General features: G+C 36.9%; 1 protein-coding gene across 1 annotated transcript in view; it reads right to left on the bottom strand.

Moving 5' to 3' along the window:
- Positions 1-5,797: 5,797 nt before the first annotated feature.
- The window catches only part of LOC121855399 (Fanconi anemia group J protein homolog), a 279,612-nt gene continuing 269,438 nt past the window's right edge, over positions 5,798-15,971 (bottom strand). Inside the window, exons 20-21 of the mRNA XM_042350301.1 lie at positions 12,792-12,898; positions 5,798-6,112 (exon numbers count right to left, since the gene is read on the bottom strand). Coding sequence (XP_042206235.1) covers positions 6,017-6,112; positions 12,792-12,898 — 203 coding nt within the window. The 3' untranslated portion in view covers positions 5,798-6,016. The remainder of the gene's footprint in view (positions 6,113-12,791; positions 12,899-15,971) is intronic.

Here is a 15,971-nt window from a genome sequence, read left to right on the forward strand (position 1 = left end):
TTTCCCGGAAAGTAGATATTTCCCATTTTCTATGATACAAATTTCCCATTTTCTATGATAAGTAGATATCCAACTTTCCCAGAAAGTAGATATTTCCCATTTTCTGTGATACAAATTTCCCGTTTTCTATGATAATCTTCGGAAAATTAGGTAATATTTCCCCAAAAGTCGATAATCTACTTCCCCGAAAAGTCGATAATCTACTTTAACGAAAAGTAGATTATCTACTTTTCGAGAAAGTAGATAACCAACTTTCCCGGAAAGTAGATATTTCCCATTTTTTATGATACAAATTTCCCGTTTTCTATGATAAATGAATAGCTTTCTGAAAGTAGATATTTCCCAGTTTCTATGATACAAATTTTCCATTTTCTATGTTAAGTGGTAACCAACTTTCCCCAGAAAATGAATATTTCCCATTTTCTGTGATACAAATTTCCCGTTTCTATGATAATCTACTTCGGAAAGTGCGACATCTTTCCCAAAAAAAGTCGATAATCTACTTCCCCGAAAATCGATAATCTACTTCAACGAAAAGTAGATAATCTACTTTTCAGGAAAATGGGCACAACCGACTTTCGGAAAGAAATAGATATTCCATTTCTATGATACAAATTTCCCATTTTCTATGATAAGTAGATATCCAACTTTCCCAGAAAGTAGATATTTCCCCATTTTCTGTGATACAAATTTCGTTTTCTGTAAATAATCTTCGGAAAATTAGGTAATATTTCCCCAAAAGTCGATAATCTACTTCCCCGAAAAGTCGATAATCTACTTTAACGAAAAGTAGATTATCTACTTTTCGGGAAAGTAGATAACCAACTTTCCCGGAAAGTAGATATTTCTCAGTTTCTATGATACAAATTTCCCATTTTCTATGATAAGTAGGAAACCAACTTTCCCAGAAAGTAGATATTTCCCATTTTCTGTGATAAAAATTTCCCGTTTTCTATGATAATCTACTTCGGAAAATTAGGCAATATTTCCCGAAAAGTCGATAATCTACTTCCCCGAAAAGTCGATAATCTATTTTAACGAAAAGTAGATAATCTACTTTTCGGGAAAGTAGACAACCAACTTTCCCGGAAAGTAGACAACCAACTTTCCCGGAAAGTAGACAACCAACTTTCCCGGAAAGTAGATATTTCCCATTTTCTATGATACAAATTTCCCGTTTTCTATGATAATCTACTTCGGAAAATTAGTCGATAATCTACTTCCCCGAAAAGTCGATAATCTATTTTAACGAAAAGTAGATAATCTACTTTTCGGGAAAGTAGACAACCAACTTTCCCGGAAAGTAGACAACCAACTTTCCCGGAAAGTAGATATTTCCCATTTTCTATGATACAAATTTCCCATTTTCTATGATAAGTAGATAACCAACTTTCCCAGAAAGTAGATATTTCCCATTTTCTGTGATACAAATTTCCCGTTTTCTATGATAATCTTCTTCGGAAAATTAGGTAATATTTCCCCAAAAGTAGATAATCTACTTCCCCGAAAAGTCGATAATCTACTTTCCCGAAAAGTAGATAATCTACATTTCGGGAAAGTAGACAACCGACTTTCGCGGAAAGTAGATATTTCCCATTTTCTATGATACAAATTTCCCATTTTCTATGATAAATAGGTAACCAACTTTCCCAGAAAGTAGATATTTCCCATTTTCTGTGATAAAAATTTCCCGGTTTCTATGATAATCTACGGAAATTTAGGTAATATTTCCCCAAAAGTCGATAATCTACTTCCCCGAAAAGTCGATAATCTACTTTAACGAAAAGTAGATAATCTACTTTTCGGGAAAGTAGATAACCAACTTTCCCGGAAAGTAGATATTTCCCATTTTCTATGATACAAATTTCCCATTTTTTTTGATAAGTAGGTAACCACCTTTCCCAGAAAGTAGATATTTCCCATTTTCTGTGATACAAATTTCCCGTTTTCTATGATAATCTTCTTCGGAAAATTAGGTAATATTTCCCCAAAAGTAGATAATCTACTTCCCCGAAAAGTCGATAATCTACTTTCCCGAAAAGTAGATAATCTACATTTCGGGAAAGTAGACAACCGACTTTCGCGGAAAGTAGATATTTCCCATTTTCTATGATACAAATTTCCCATTTTCTATGATAAATAGGTAACCAACTTTCCCAGAAAGTAGATATTTCCCATTTTCTGTGATAAAAATTTCCCGGTTTCTATGATAATCTACGGAAATTTAGGTAATATTTCCCCAAAAGTCGATAATCTACTTCCCCGAAAAGTCGATAATCTACTTTAACGAAAAGTAGATAATCTACTTTTCGGGAAAGTAGATAACCAACTTTCCCGGAAAGTAGATATTTCCCATTTTCTATGATACAAATTTCCCATTTTCTATGATAAGTAGGTAACCACCTTTCCCAGAAAGTAGATATTTCCCATTTTCTGTGATACAAATTTCCCGTTTTCTATGATAATCTACTTCTGAAAATTAGGTAATATTTCCCCAAAAGTCGATAATCTACTTCCCCAAAAAGTCGATAATCTACTTTTACGAAAAGGAGATAATCTTCTTTTCGGGAAAGTAGACAACCAACTTTCCTGGAAAGTAGATATTTCCCATTTTCTGTGATTACAAATTTCCCGTTTTCTATGATAAGTAGATAACCAACTTTCCCAGAAAGTAGATATTTCCCATTTGCTGTGATACAAATTTCCCGTTTTCTATGATAATCTTCTTCGGAAAATTAGGTAATATTTCCCCAAAAGTAGATAATCTACTTCCCCGAAAAGTCGATAATCTACTTTAACGAAAAGTAGATAATCTACTTTTCGGGAAAGTAGACAACCGACTTTCCCGGAAAGTAGAAATTTCCCATTTTCTATGATACAAATTTCCCATTTTCTGTGATACAAATTTCCCGTTTTCTATGATAATCTACTTCGGAAAATTAGGTAATATTTCCCCAAAATTCGATAATCTACTTCCCCGAAAAGTCGATAATCTACTTTAACGAAAAGTAGATAATCTACTTTTCGGGAAAGTAGACAACCAACTTTCCCGGAAAGTAGATATTTCCCATTTTCTATGATACAAATTTCAAATTTTCTATGATAAGTAGATAACCAACTTTTCCAGAAAGTAGATATTTCCCATTTTCTGTGATACAAATTTCCCGTTTTCTATGATAATCTACTTCGGAAAATTAGGTAATATTTCCCCAAAAGTAGATAATCTACTTCCCCGAAAAGTCGATAATCTACTTTAACGAAAAGTAGATAATCTACTTTTCGGGAAAGTAGACAACCGACTTTCCCGGAAAGTAGAAATTTCCCATTTTCTATGATACAAATTTCCCATTTTCTGTGATACAAATTTCCCGTTTTCTATGATAATCTACTTCGGAAAATTAGGTAATATTTCCCCAAAATTCGATAATCTACTTCCCCGAAAAGTCGATAATCTACTTTAACGAAAAGTAGATAATCTACTTTTCGGGAAAGTAGACAACCAACTTTCCCGGAAAGTAGATATTTCCCATTTTCTATGATACAAATTTCCCATTTTCTATGATAAGTAGATAACCAACTTTTCCAGAAAGTAGATATTTCCCATTTTCTGTGATACAAATTTCCCGTTTTCTATGATAATCTACTTCGGAAAATTAGGTAATATTTCCCCCAAAGTAGATAATCTACTTCCCCGAAAAGTCGATAATCTACTTTCCCGAAAAGTAGATAATCTACTTTTCGGGAAAGTAGACAACCAACTTTCCCGGAAAGTAGATATTTCCCATTTTCTATGATACAAATTTCCCATTTTCTATGATAAGTAGATAACCAACTTTCCCAGAAAGTAGATATTTCCCATTTTCTTTGATACAAATTTCCCGTTTTCTATGATAATCTACTTCGGAAAATTAGGTAATATTTCCACAAAAGTCGATAATCTATTTCCCCAAAATGTCGATAATCTACTTTCCCGAAAAGTAGATTATCTACTTTTCGGGAAAGTAGATAACCAACTTTCCCGGAAAGTAGATATTTCCCAGTTTCTATGATACAAATTTCCCATTTTCTATGATAAGTAGGTAACCAACTTTCCCAGAAAGTAGATATTTCCCATTTTCTGTGATACAAATTTCCCGTTTTCTATGATAATCTACTTCGGAAAATTAGGTAATATTTCCCCAAAGTAGATAATCTACTTCCCCAAAAAGTCGATAATCTACTTTCCCAAAAAGTAGATAATCTATTTTTCGGGAAGTAGAGAACCAACTTTCCCAGAAAGTAGATATTTCCCATTTTGTGACACTACCTTTCCTTAGGGACATTGGTGCCCCGCAGGGTCTATTCCAGGGGCGACTGAGTCCCAAGGTTCTTCCCAGGGGCAGTGGTGCTCTCCCAAGGGTGGCGGCCCACCCAGGAATGCATACACGAATGGCGGCGCGCCCAGAGGCCAACCCGTGGACGGCTGCACCCGCAAGGGCCCTCTCAGGGGTGGCGGCACCGACGGAGGTTCTATCGGGGGGGTGTGCCCCCAGGGGCCTCTCCCAATGGCAATGGCTTCCTTAGGGATCCTCCCAAGGGTGGTGGGGCCCTCAAGGTGTTCTTGTTAGGGGTAGTAGCGATCCCAGACGCGGTAGTACCATTAGAAGCCCTCCCAGGGATGGCGGCACCCACAGGAGACCTGCCAGGCGTGGTTGTGCCCTAGGGGCCCTCCCAGGGGCGGCAGCGCCCTTAGGGGCCTTCCCAAAGATGGAGGCTCTCTCAGGGGCACTGCCAGGTGCTGTGGCATCCCTCGGGCCCCTCCCAGGGGCTGTGGTGCCGAAGGGGCTCTCCCAGAAGCGGTGACACTGCCAGGGGTTCTCCCAGGGGCAGTGGCACCCCCAGACAGTGCACATACTGCATACGTCCAGCAATTACTTACTTCACTGTGATTGGTGGACTAAAATGTATATTCACCAAATTATATCCAATAAGAGAACAGTGCAATCAGTGTTTTCCTGTTGGATATATAATCTCCTTTTCATTATTCAGGATGCGTGGATACTGGAAATGTGATGGGCGGTGCATGTATTTTAGGTCATATCTCTCAGAGTTCAAAATAGTACAAGAACAACTGTCCCAGGGGGACCTCCAAAGGGCAACAGCACCTTAGGGGCTCTTCCAGGGACGGTGGCTACCCCATGGGCCCTCCCAGGGGCGGTGGTGCAACCACCACCAACAACATTCCAACACACCTACACCAACACCAACAACACTCCAACACACCACCACCACCAACAACAACAACACTTGCCACCACCACCACCACCACCAACAACAACACTTGCCACCACCAACAACACTGACCTCCACCACCACCAACAACACTGACCTCCACCACCAATAACACTTGCCACCACCACCACCAACAACACTGACCACTAACAACAACACTCACCACCACCGACAACAACATTCACCACCATCAACACTAACCAGCACCACTACCTCACATTACCCACTACAACACTCCTGTGACCACCAGCCACCACTACACTCCTGTGACCACCACCACCACCACAACACTCCTGTGACCACCAGCCACCACCACCACTACACTCCTGTGACCACCACCACCACCACTACACTCCTGTGACCACCACCACCACCAGTAACACTCCTGTGACCACCACCACCCTCCCGTGACCACCACTCCCATGACCACCTGCCACCACCACCGCATTCCTGCGACCACCACCCACATGAAAGAAGAAAAAGGAGGTTGCAAAATCAGTGGTGTGTTAAAAGAGTATACTGTATATATGTAGGAACTTTTTTATTAACATACAAAATACATAAAATTCAGAGATTACTAAAATGTATTAGTGAAACTACAAATTCACTAGAATTGCATCTGAACCTCCAAACTTTCCCCGTGAAATATGTAGTTTTACAAAATTATAAGAGCTCATAGAAAATAAAATAAAAAATAGATATATACAGTACAGTAATAAAAATCCTCAAATTGAAGACCCTTTGATCAATCACTATCATACTCAATATACTGGACACCTTTGAGCATACTTGTTGATTGTTTATCACGAAGTGTTTGATGATCTCCAATGCTGCTGAAGCTCTGAAATATTTCCAATGATTTTTACTCATCATAATACATCTTATCCTTTTTTTAAAAGTAAAAGCCTAGGTTGCTCATTCTTTGTCACACAAAGTTATATTCCTGTGAATATTACATGAATGTTCCAATAATGGATGAGTTTAACTAACTCAAACCCACCTCAAGTAGGATAAAAAAAAAGTAAATAAATGAATGATAAACTGAGCACAGTCCCAGTACAGTATAACCTCAGATATCCAGAATGCATGGGGAATTGAGTTAGCCAGATAATAGTGTTTTTGTTGTTGTTTTTTTGGATGTTTGAGAGTTGCCCTTACAAATACACATCTCAAACTCAAGAACATAGTCATAGTAAATATTATAAAAGGAATAAAAGGACATAGTAAATACAGTACGTATTATGAAAATATCTACCGTGGCAGCCTGTAGCCATTTGACGCCGAAAATGAAACTTATAATTTAAAATTATATACTGTAAATAAAATTAAATCCTGTTGTTTAAATATCAAAATTAAAATAACATAAAAATCTGTATTTATTTAAAATTACAACAGGTACAACAGGTAAGTATCTTTATTGCAATTAAAAATTTTAAACGTCCAACATCAGGTACTGTACTGAACTTCTCTTGCTGAGCACCTTTAAGATGGAGAAAGAGCCATATTTCGACTGGCACTCGGCCAAAAACTGACTCCTCAAGTCCCCATGGTTGGGAAACTCTACCAGCAAGTGCTCCACAGTCAGTGGCACCAGGCAGTCATCACAGTGATACAGTGGTCCTCTGGCCATTAGGAAACTGCTGGTTAGGTGAGTGTGTCCAATACGTAGATGGGTAAGGGCAGTCTCATGGCGGCAGGGCATCAATGAATATTTTCACAGACAGAGATCTTTTTTGGTAATCTCTTAAACTTGTTGGGAACGGATAAATTATCCCATTGTAGCTGTCAGAATGACCGGATGGCTGACCTGACTGCAGGGAAGAAATCTCTGAGGGAGGGAGCATAGAGGGGCATAACGAGATGCAGCAGACTTGGCCACCTTGTCAGGAACCCAACAGAAATCCACATTATGGCCCTGCCGACAGAGGACCACTAGCCAGTTAAAGATATCTAAAACGAGAGGGTGGATGAGATTATAAAATTTCAAAGAAGTCCCCCACTGCAGCTAAAATCAGGGCAGATGGCTCCAAACCCAACACCAGTGTTGGATTTGGAGCCATCTGTATAAACATGCACTGAGCCATTATGTTAAGTTGCATGTTCCTTGAAATACATCCTGGCCATCACTTCATTAATATCAACCTTGCTCCCTGGGAGTACCACCTCTGTCGTTACTGGTAGGTCCCATGGGGCCACTCTCAGCACGTTCACTGGGGTGACCGGGAGTTGGAGAAGTGATTAGTTAGTTAACCAGCTCCTGGACACAAAAGTCAAAGGATTGGGGAATGTGTGGTCCATGAATATATCAGATATGGCCTCACATGTTGGAGATCTATGGAGACGCTGTACTCGGCACCAGCAAGCCATTAGGGACTGCTGATACATATCCAGTGGTGGTAATCCAGCATCCACCAGAAGACTGTTTATTGGGGAGGATCTAAAGGCTCCTGTGGACAAACAGATGCCAGGGTAATGTAATGTATCTTATGTTCTTTAGTCCAGCCGATGTGGCTGAAGAGTACAGCTCATATTCATACGCCAGCTTTGACCCCACGATAGCATAGTCTTGAGAGGGTCCTACGGTCAGCATCCCAGGATGCATGGGATAAGACCCTTAGAAGGTTAAGGGCTTTTAAGCATGATGTCTTAAGTGATCTAAGGTGGGGAATCCAAGTTATTCTCCTATCTACCACCAGGCCTAGGAAATGTGTCTCTTTCACTACCGGAATGCAGGTACCATATAATATTAATTGGGGTCAGGGTGGAGACCCCAGATCTGACAGAAATACAAGTTGAGAACCTGAAGCCACTCTCCTCTGCCCATTGGGACACTTGAATCACTGCCAATGTACATATAGTGTGCTAGAGACTCCTGGTGAAAGATATCAGGTGACACTGTTAATTGCCATGGCAAAAAGGGCCACATTCAAAACTGTGCCCTATAGTATCCCCTCCATCTGGTGAAATGATCTGGACAGTGAGGTACCCACCCTCACCTGAAAAGCACGGTTTGCCATGAATGACTTAAGGAAATGGGGTATCTGTCCTCGGAGTCCACAGTGATGTAGCTCTTTTAAAATCCCAAACCTTCAGGCTCTATCATATGCCTCTTGTTGCTGGAACAAGGAGGCTAATTGACCACCTCTCTGTGATACAGAAGCAAATGCCTCTGATGACACACCACCATCTATCTATTGTCAGGATAGGGGGTGTGCTGGGAGAGTGCTTCCCATCAATCCTTCTCACTCTCTTCCACACTTTTGACATGATGTTCGAGTGTTTATTGTGTTCACAAACTCTGCTTAAGACTTACGTCGTGCCTCCTTTAATATTTTACAAGCATTCTTTAGACCACCATAGGACTGGCTGCTTTTTAGAAAACCCAGAAGTCTTGGGGATGGTTTGTTCAACAGAACTAAAGAGTATCGAGGTTAAGTATTCCACTGCTTCTTCCATCATCTGTAAGTGATCCACCTCTCTTTCTAACTCAGCTAGGAGTTTGAAATGGCTTCAGTCAGCCCTGTCCAGACACCAGTAAGGAAGACAGTTAGGGCCGATCACATCCGGTGTGCGAAGGATGACTGGGAAGTGATCACTCCCACATAGATCATCCCAGATTTCCCACAAAAAATCCATGCCTGGTGTTGCAGAGCACAAGGAGAGGTCTTATGACAGAGTGGGTTCTTGTTTGCACATGGCAATGGGTTGGGACACCAGTGTTCATGATATGGAGCTGCAGATCCTGTACCACAGACTCCAACACAGTTCCTCATAAATTGGTCGCATTGTCTCCCCACAATCTCCTTCTCCCATTCAAATTCCCCAAAATTACGAATGGAGGAGGAAGCTTCCCAATTAGGTTAATTAAATCTGTCCTGGACACTGGTGTACCAGGAGGGAGGTAGAGTGAGCAGACAGCATACACCCTTCTTAGATGAAGGTGAACAGCCACTGCTTGCAGGGGGCAATGCAGCTGCATAGTGGTGAATGGAATATTCTTGGAGGTGGAGACAAGGATGGCACTGCCTCCATGATGACCACCATCTCCTATTGGATCAGAATATATGGCTTGATAACCATGAGAAAGAGGATGGTGGCTTTCACCAATAATCATCTCCTACAAACATAGACAAACTGGTGAAAGGTGAGACAGTAAAATGGCAAGAGGCCCCCAATTAGCCTTAAGCCCTTGGATATTCCATTGCATCAGGGTGAATATTATTTATATTGACTTCCAGCAACGGGGTTTTTCAGAAGGAGTTTTTGAATTTGATTGGGGAAACCGATTTGGAGGTAGGGGAATGATATGGTGTACCTGCATTTTTCAGAATCCCAGTGAACGATGGTGATACCCCAGGCTTAGGGGGCCTGTTGGTATCCGTTGTCACCCACCCAGACCTACCAAATATCTTTATACCCACAGGATCAAGGTTCTGTGGTTGACTGGCTCTTGCTGTTGCTGGCAGTTTTGCAGAAACCTTTGTAGTTCACTGAATGCATATCAGTCGGTAACTCTGAGGAGGGAGTGTTGACAGGAGCCAACACCCCACTAGCCCTCAAGTAACCTCTTGATGATTCTATGGGCTGAACCTTTGGAGGGGGTGTCCCCCCTAAAGATTCTTCACTATGGTTTCTTTTGTTACCCAGACACTCTTCCTTTTGAGAACAAGGGGCTGAAGGAGTGGGCTTCTGGGATTCATTTATCTCAGGTGCAGATAGTACACTAACTAATGATGTGGATATTTTGAGATTAACATAACGAGAAAGACTACATATCTTTAGGCTTGACATTTTTGGTCTAGATGATGTAGGTTTTATTGTGGATGCAATATTATTTGTATTCTGGTTCTGGTTATTGGAGGTTGTCTGAGACACTATACTGGCAAATGTAGTGTCAGTGTGAAAAGTGGCTGAGACTCACTCTTTCATCTCTTTAAAGGAAATGAGCTCCTTAGCCCATAGAATCAGCACTTGCTTTTGAAAGAGGAAGATTTAGCAGGACTTAAGTGTTGATGCATGTCCCTCTCCACAATTAATGCATGATGCAGGGCTTGTACACTCTTGATCCTTACAAACATCAACCCCACATGAGGCACATACAGCAGGTAGACCTAGTTGGAGTCTACGACAGATAGTTGACATTTGTTCAAACTTTTGGCAATAAAAACATCTTCTTGGCATGAGCACATACAGCCTAATCTTTAGTCTATACCAAGCTGCCATCATGTTCTCAGGAAGAGTTAATCAATTGAATGTGATGATTAGAGACAGTGTAGGTGTTAAAATTCCATCGACCTTTTTCTTGAATCTCTCTACCTTTATTACTTCTTGACCTGCAAACTCCAGCTGGAGGGTTTCTTTTGAGTATCGGAGTAGCTGAGCACTATACACCACACCTCGGGTCTGGTTTATGCTGCTGTGTGGGGAGCAATACACTGTAGCTCCAACAATACATTTAAGATTCTTAAGATTACAGTAAGTCCTCACTTAACATCGTGGTACCGTTCCTGAAAACCGAGACGGTAACAAAATCAATTTTCCCCATAAGAAAGAGATAAAATATGGGAGTTATGTTCCCCAGCCTCCCTTTGCCCCATAAAATACATTACATATACTGAAATTCAATGGAACTTTTATAGAAAATAGTATATATTATACATCCCAAAAGATAAATAAACTCAATAATTTTGTATTGTACTCACTGATGGGCGGAGGTGGAGCGAGTGTGTGGTGAGTAGTGGAGAGGAGGAGGGCGGGAGAGGAGGAGGGCGGGAGAAGAGGAGGGTGGTGAGTCACTGAGACCCGGAGGGTGGCTCCTCCTACTGCTCTGATTGGGTGAGAGAGGGTGATGTGCCATACAAAGTAGTCCGTGACGATGTTATACCGAATCGGCTAGATGTTGTCCGAATCATGGGTATCTAAAGAGTAGCGACGTAATAACGAAACAACGTTGCTGGGGGCAACGTTAAACGAGGACTTACTGTATTACTCATCTCTTAAGATGATGCTTCCACCATAAGGCTTGGGGCACAACTTTTGGTGCACATCCACATACAGAGTACTGTATTTGTACAATATTTCAGTTTGTCTGAAAAATATTTTGGTCATTTAGATAATGTCTTGTGATGATAAGACTAAATATTTATCAAATAAGTCAGGTTCAAAGACACCAGGTAGGGTCTTTCTCATGACAGCAGTCTGCCGAGGAGGTCCCCAATGTTGACGAGAATGTTGGCCATTGCTGGGCACAAAAGGCTCCAGAGTGGCCACTAATGAAGGTGCTCCAGGAGATTGGTCCATTGATAAGCCAGGGTCATTAGGGTTGGGAGTCAGGCTTGGAATTTAAGGGTATGGATGCCATAATTTTTTTTCCATTCTTCCACCTCCCTCCCCAACCACCCACTATGGAGTCCAACAAGGAGAGGCCACAGAATAGCCCCAAGGGTAGTGGGGAGGTATAAGCAGGCTGCCACTAAGTCTGATGACACCCATGGGACCAAAGGGGTGTCGACTTTGTGGCGCCTGCTTCACCCTAGCCAAATGAGTGGCCCAGAGGCCAGCCATACTGACCTGACTGGGCCATAAATCAAGCCTCCTGTCTTACTAGAAAAAGGGACTGAAAAGGTGTATTGCTAGCCACAGGGCGAAACATCGGTCAACCTCCAGGATTCCCGTCTCCCAGCCTTACGGGTCGCCACATATCCACACATGGCAAACATGTGGGAGAGCTACTCTCCAGCCCTTGCACACTGGGCTGGAGGAAAGATCCACTAGCTAGCTCTCAAGGCTAGCAGCCCAAGAGAACCATTTAGTCTCATCCCTCCCTGATGACCCTTCCAGTACGGGAAGCTCTTTCCTCCTTGAGGAGGAAGGGAGGCAACACCCCCCCCTCTCACACCACATTATAAAAGGAATAAAAGGGCTGTACCACTGCAGTGGTGTGTGTGTGTAATCCTGGAGTACAGTAGCAGATACAGTTATTTGTTGAGCTTGAGTAAATATGGGTACAGTAATCACTTAGTTCATTACTCTTTTTCAGACTTGTTAAGTTCCTTAAACACTAAAATTCCTCAAGATTACACTTAAAACTAGTTTTTCTTCACTAAGGGCACTTGAGTTTTTAAAAAATGCCAACTGCTTGAGAGCTCCGGATGGTTAAATGCTGGATATCTGAGGTTATACAGAACTGTACATTATTAAGGTTGGTATTAACTAACAATGGTGATTAAAAGAAATGGCTGAAAATTTATACCTCTTCACTTGGTTTATTATGTTTCTTCAATGGTAAAATTTCGTTCTCAATAACCCTTCCACTTTCACACAACTTGTCCTTACAGTCTCCTCTTATTCACATGGTATATTCCTAGACCTAAATAAGTTTAGCATGAACTTGACCATAATTCTTTCCAGCATATCTCTTCCCATGCACTAACTACAAATATTCTTCATCAAAGCACATTAAACTTTTTGAGTAATTTAACAGATAGAGACAATGCTCTTGATGAGTGGGTTTTACATACCGTACTCATATTAAAATCGTCCAGATCTGAATCATCTTCTGAAATAATTGAATCAAAACTTGATATCCTTCTGTTAGATTTGGGTCTCTTTTTTGTGTTGCATAATTCTGAAAATATAAAAAGATATATTAAAATATTCTTATATTATATACAGTATATGTTCAACATAAAGCTCTTAATATGAAATGACTGAAAATATTCTTATTTACAAGTCATTATTGTAAGTACAGTGAGTTCTACTATAACGAGTGTTTTGATAACGCGAATTTGCTCTAACGCGATTTATGAATTAGGAACGATAATTGTATAATGCGAACGCTTGTTTGCTATAACGCGATTTTTGCTTACTATATAAAAAAAAAAAAATAAAAATAAATAAAAAAAAAATTATATAAAAAAATATTTATATAAAAAAAAAATTTATATAGAAAATTTTTTATATAAAAAAAAATTTTAAAAAAAAAATTATATAAAAAACTAAATTATAAAAAAATTAAAAAAAATTTTATATAAAAAAAAATTGTACAGTATAAAAAAAAATTTATATATAAAAATTGTTTATAGAAAAATTTTTATATAAAAATATTTTAAATAAATAAAAAAATTATATAAAATTTTTTTTTATATATAAAAATTATATAAAATATTTTTATATAAAAAAATTAAAAAAAAATAATAAAATTTTTATATAAAAAACAATATTTTTATATAAAAAAAATTAAAAAAAAAATTTTTATAAAAAAAAAATTATAAAAAAAATTTATATAAAATTATAAAATTTATAAAAAAAATTTATATATAAAAAAAAAAATTTATATAAAAAAATTTTATATAAAAAAAAAATTTTATATAAAAAAAAATTATAAAAAATTTATATAAAAAATATTTTCATATAAAAAAAAAATTTATATAAAAAAAATTATTTTATATAAAAAAAAAATTTTTATACAAAGATTATAAAAAAAATAAAAAATTATATAAAAAATTTTATATAAAAAATTTATATAAAAAAACAAAAATTATAAAATTTTTATAAAAAATTATATAAAAAAAAATATTTTTTATATATAAAATTATATAAAAAAAAATTATAAAAAAAAAAATATATATATAAAAATATATTTATATAAAAATTATATATTTTTATAAAAATAAAAAAAAATTTTATATAAAAAATATTATATATATATATATATATATATATATATATATATATATATATATATATATATATATATATATATAAAAAACATATATTTATAAAAAAAATTATATGAAAATAGTACATATATAAAAAAAATTTGTAATTTTATATAAAAAAAAAAAATTTATATAGAAAAAAATATTTTTATATAAAAAAAAATATTTTTATATAAAAAAAAATTATAAAAAAACAATATTTTTATATAAAAAAAAATAAACATTTTTATATAAAAAAACAAAATATATATAAACAAAATATTTTTATATAAAAATAATTTTTATATAAAAAAAACTATAAAAAAAAATTTATATATAAAAAAAAAATATTTGTATATATAAAAAAATATTTTTATATAAAAAAAAATTTATAAAAAAAAAATTTATAAAACAAAATTATATAAAAAAAAATATATTTATATAAAAAAAAATTTATATAAAAAAAATAACAATTTTATATAAAAAAAAATTATTTTTATATATAAAAAAAAATTTTATATATAAAAAAAAATTTTATATAAAAAAATATATTTTTATATATATAAAAAATAAATTTATATAAAAAAAAATTTATTTTTATATAGTAAGCAATATAGTAAAGAAGAATACCAACAAGAAGCGTTCTGGTGATAGAATTCCCGGTGATGATCGTAAAAGAAAGGATATAACACTTGAAGAGAAGCTCGATTTTATCAACCTCAAAATCACCCTTCTCCCCCATCAAGTAAAGTGTTACATTTACTGTATGATTTCATTATTAGATATGAATGTAACATTTATTTAGACTGTGCTATCCTTTGTGTTATGCGAACTACTAAATTTTTTCGATTTCGAGTAATCTGCACCTAACCCTATTTTCTCCATAAGCCCTGTTATTTCTATTACGCGATTTTCTATAACACGATATTTTACAAGAACACAATTATCGCATTATAGCAGAACTACCTGTACAGGTACACTCTTGACTACATGAAGATTAAAATTTACCTCATTATACTGACTACGGTAATACTGCTCTACAAGTACAATATAAATAAATATAAATATATATATATACAGTCGGCCCTTAACATACGCGAGTTTAGCATACACGGATTTGCAAATACACGGATTGCTCCGCCGGAGGAATATTCTGTACATTGAAGTAATTGAAGTACATTCAAATCGCGCGCCATTCAACTTGCGTGCGGCACCGAACACCGCCCGCTCCCGCAACCTCACACACACACGCATAGCTGTCCCTCACTCAGTCAGTCTCGCTGTAACCACGCTTGTGTTGACATCAGCATTGTACAGTAGTACCCCGATTTACGCGGTCAATTGAACCCACAGGGCACCCATTAAGTGAAATCTGCGTAAATGGAACAACAGAACATATGGGATTAATTCCAATAGAGACTGGCCCGACCCCCAAACTCCACTTTTTCCGACACAATACCTATGTTGTAGTAAAAATAACATCTAAATTTTATGATGGTGTGCTCACACAATTAATATTTAAGAGAAATACAGTCGCCAGGTTAATGTCCATTCAAATAATAGACTCAAATCCCCCCCGCCCCTCTTCCCAGCTCACTGGCTCCTACCTCTCTGAGAAATGATTGGGTGAAACACTAGATTTTAACGTTTGGTAATAAATAACACCTCAGACTAAATTTAGGATAATATAATTGACATTTCTGGATTCCTTGCAGGTCAGGGAATATTTTGAATGGAAACTTCATATATTTTGCACAAAAGATAAAATACTTGCTTTGTGTAAACCAAATTATTACATTAGATCTAAAATTTGTATGTCTAATGCAAAATCCATGATGTTTATATTCAAAATGATCATCATATTGTAAGGATTCCAGCATTGTAAATTATATTCTGGTCCAGTAATTTGTATGAATTTTACGAGCTAAAACAAATATCTTCAGTTTATAAAAAAAAAAATATTCTTCACGACACTACCTGTCAATCAAAGTACCCCAACTT

This window comes from Homarus americanus, unplaced genomic scaffold (genome assembly GCF_018991925.1).
Source record: "Homarus americanus isolate GMGI-L3 unplaced genomic scaffold, GMGI_Hamer_2.0 scaffold57726, whole genome shotgun sequence".
Taxonomy (NCBI): Eukaryota; Metazoa; Arthropoda; class Malacostraca; order Decapoda; family Nephropidae; genus Homarus; species Homarus americanus.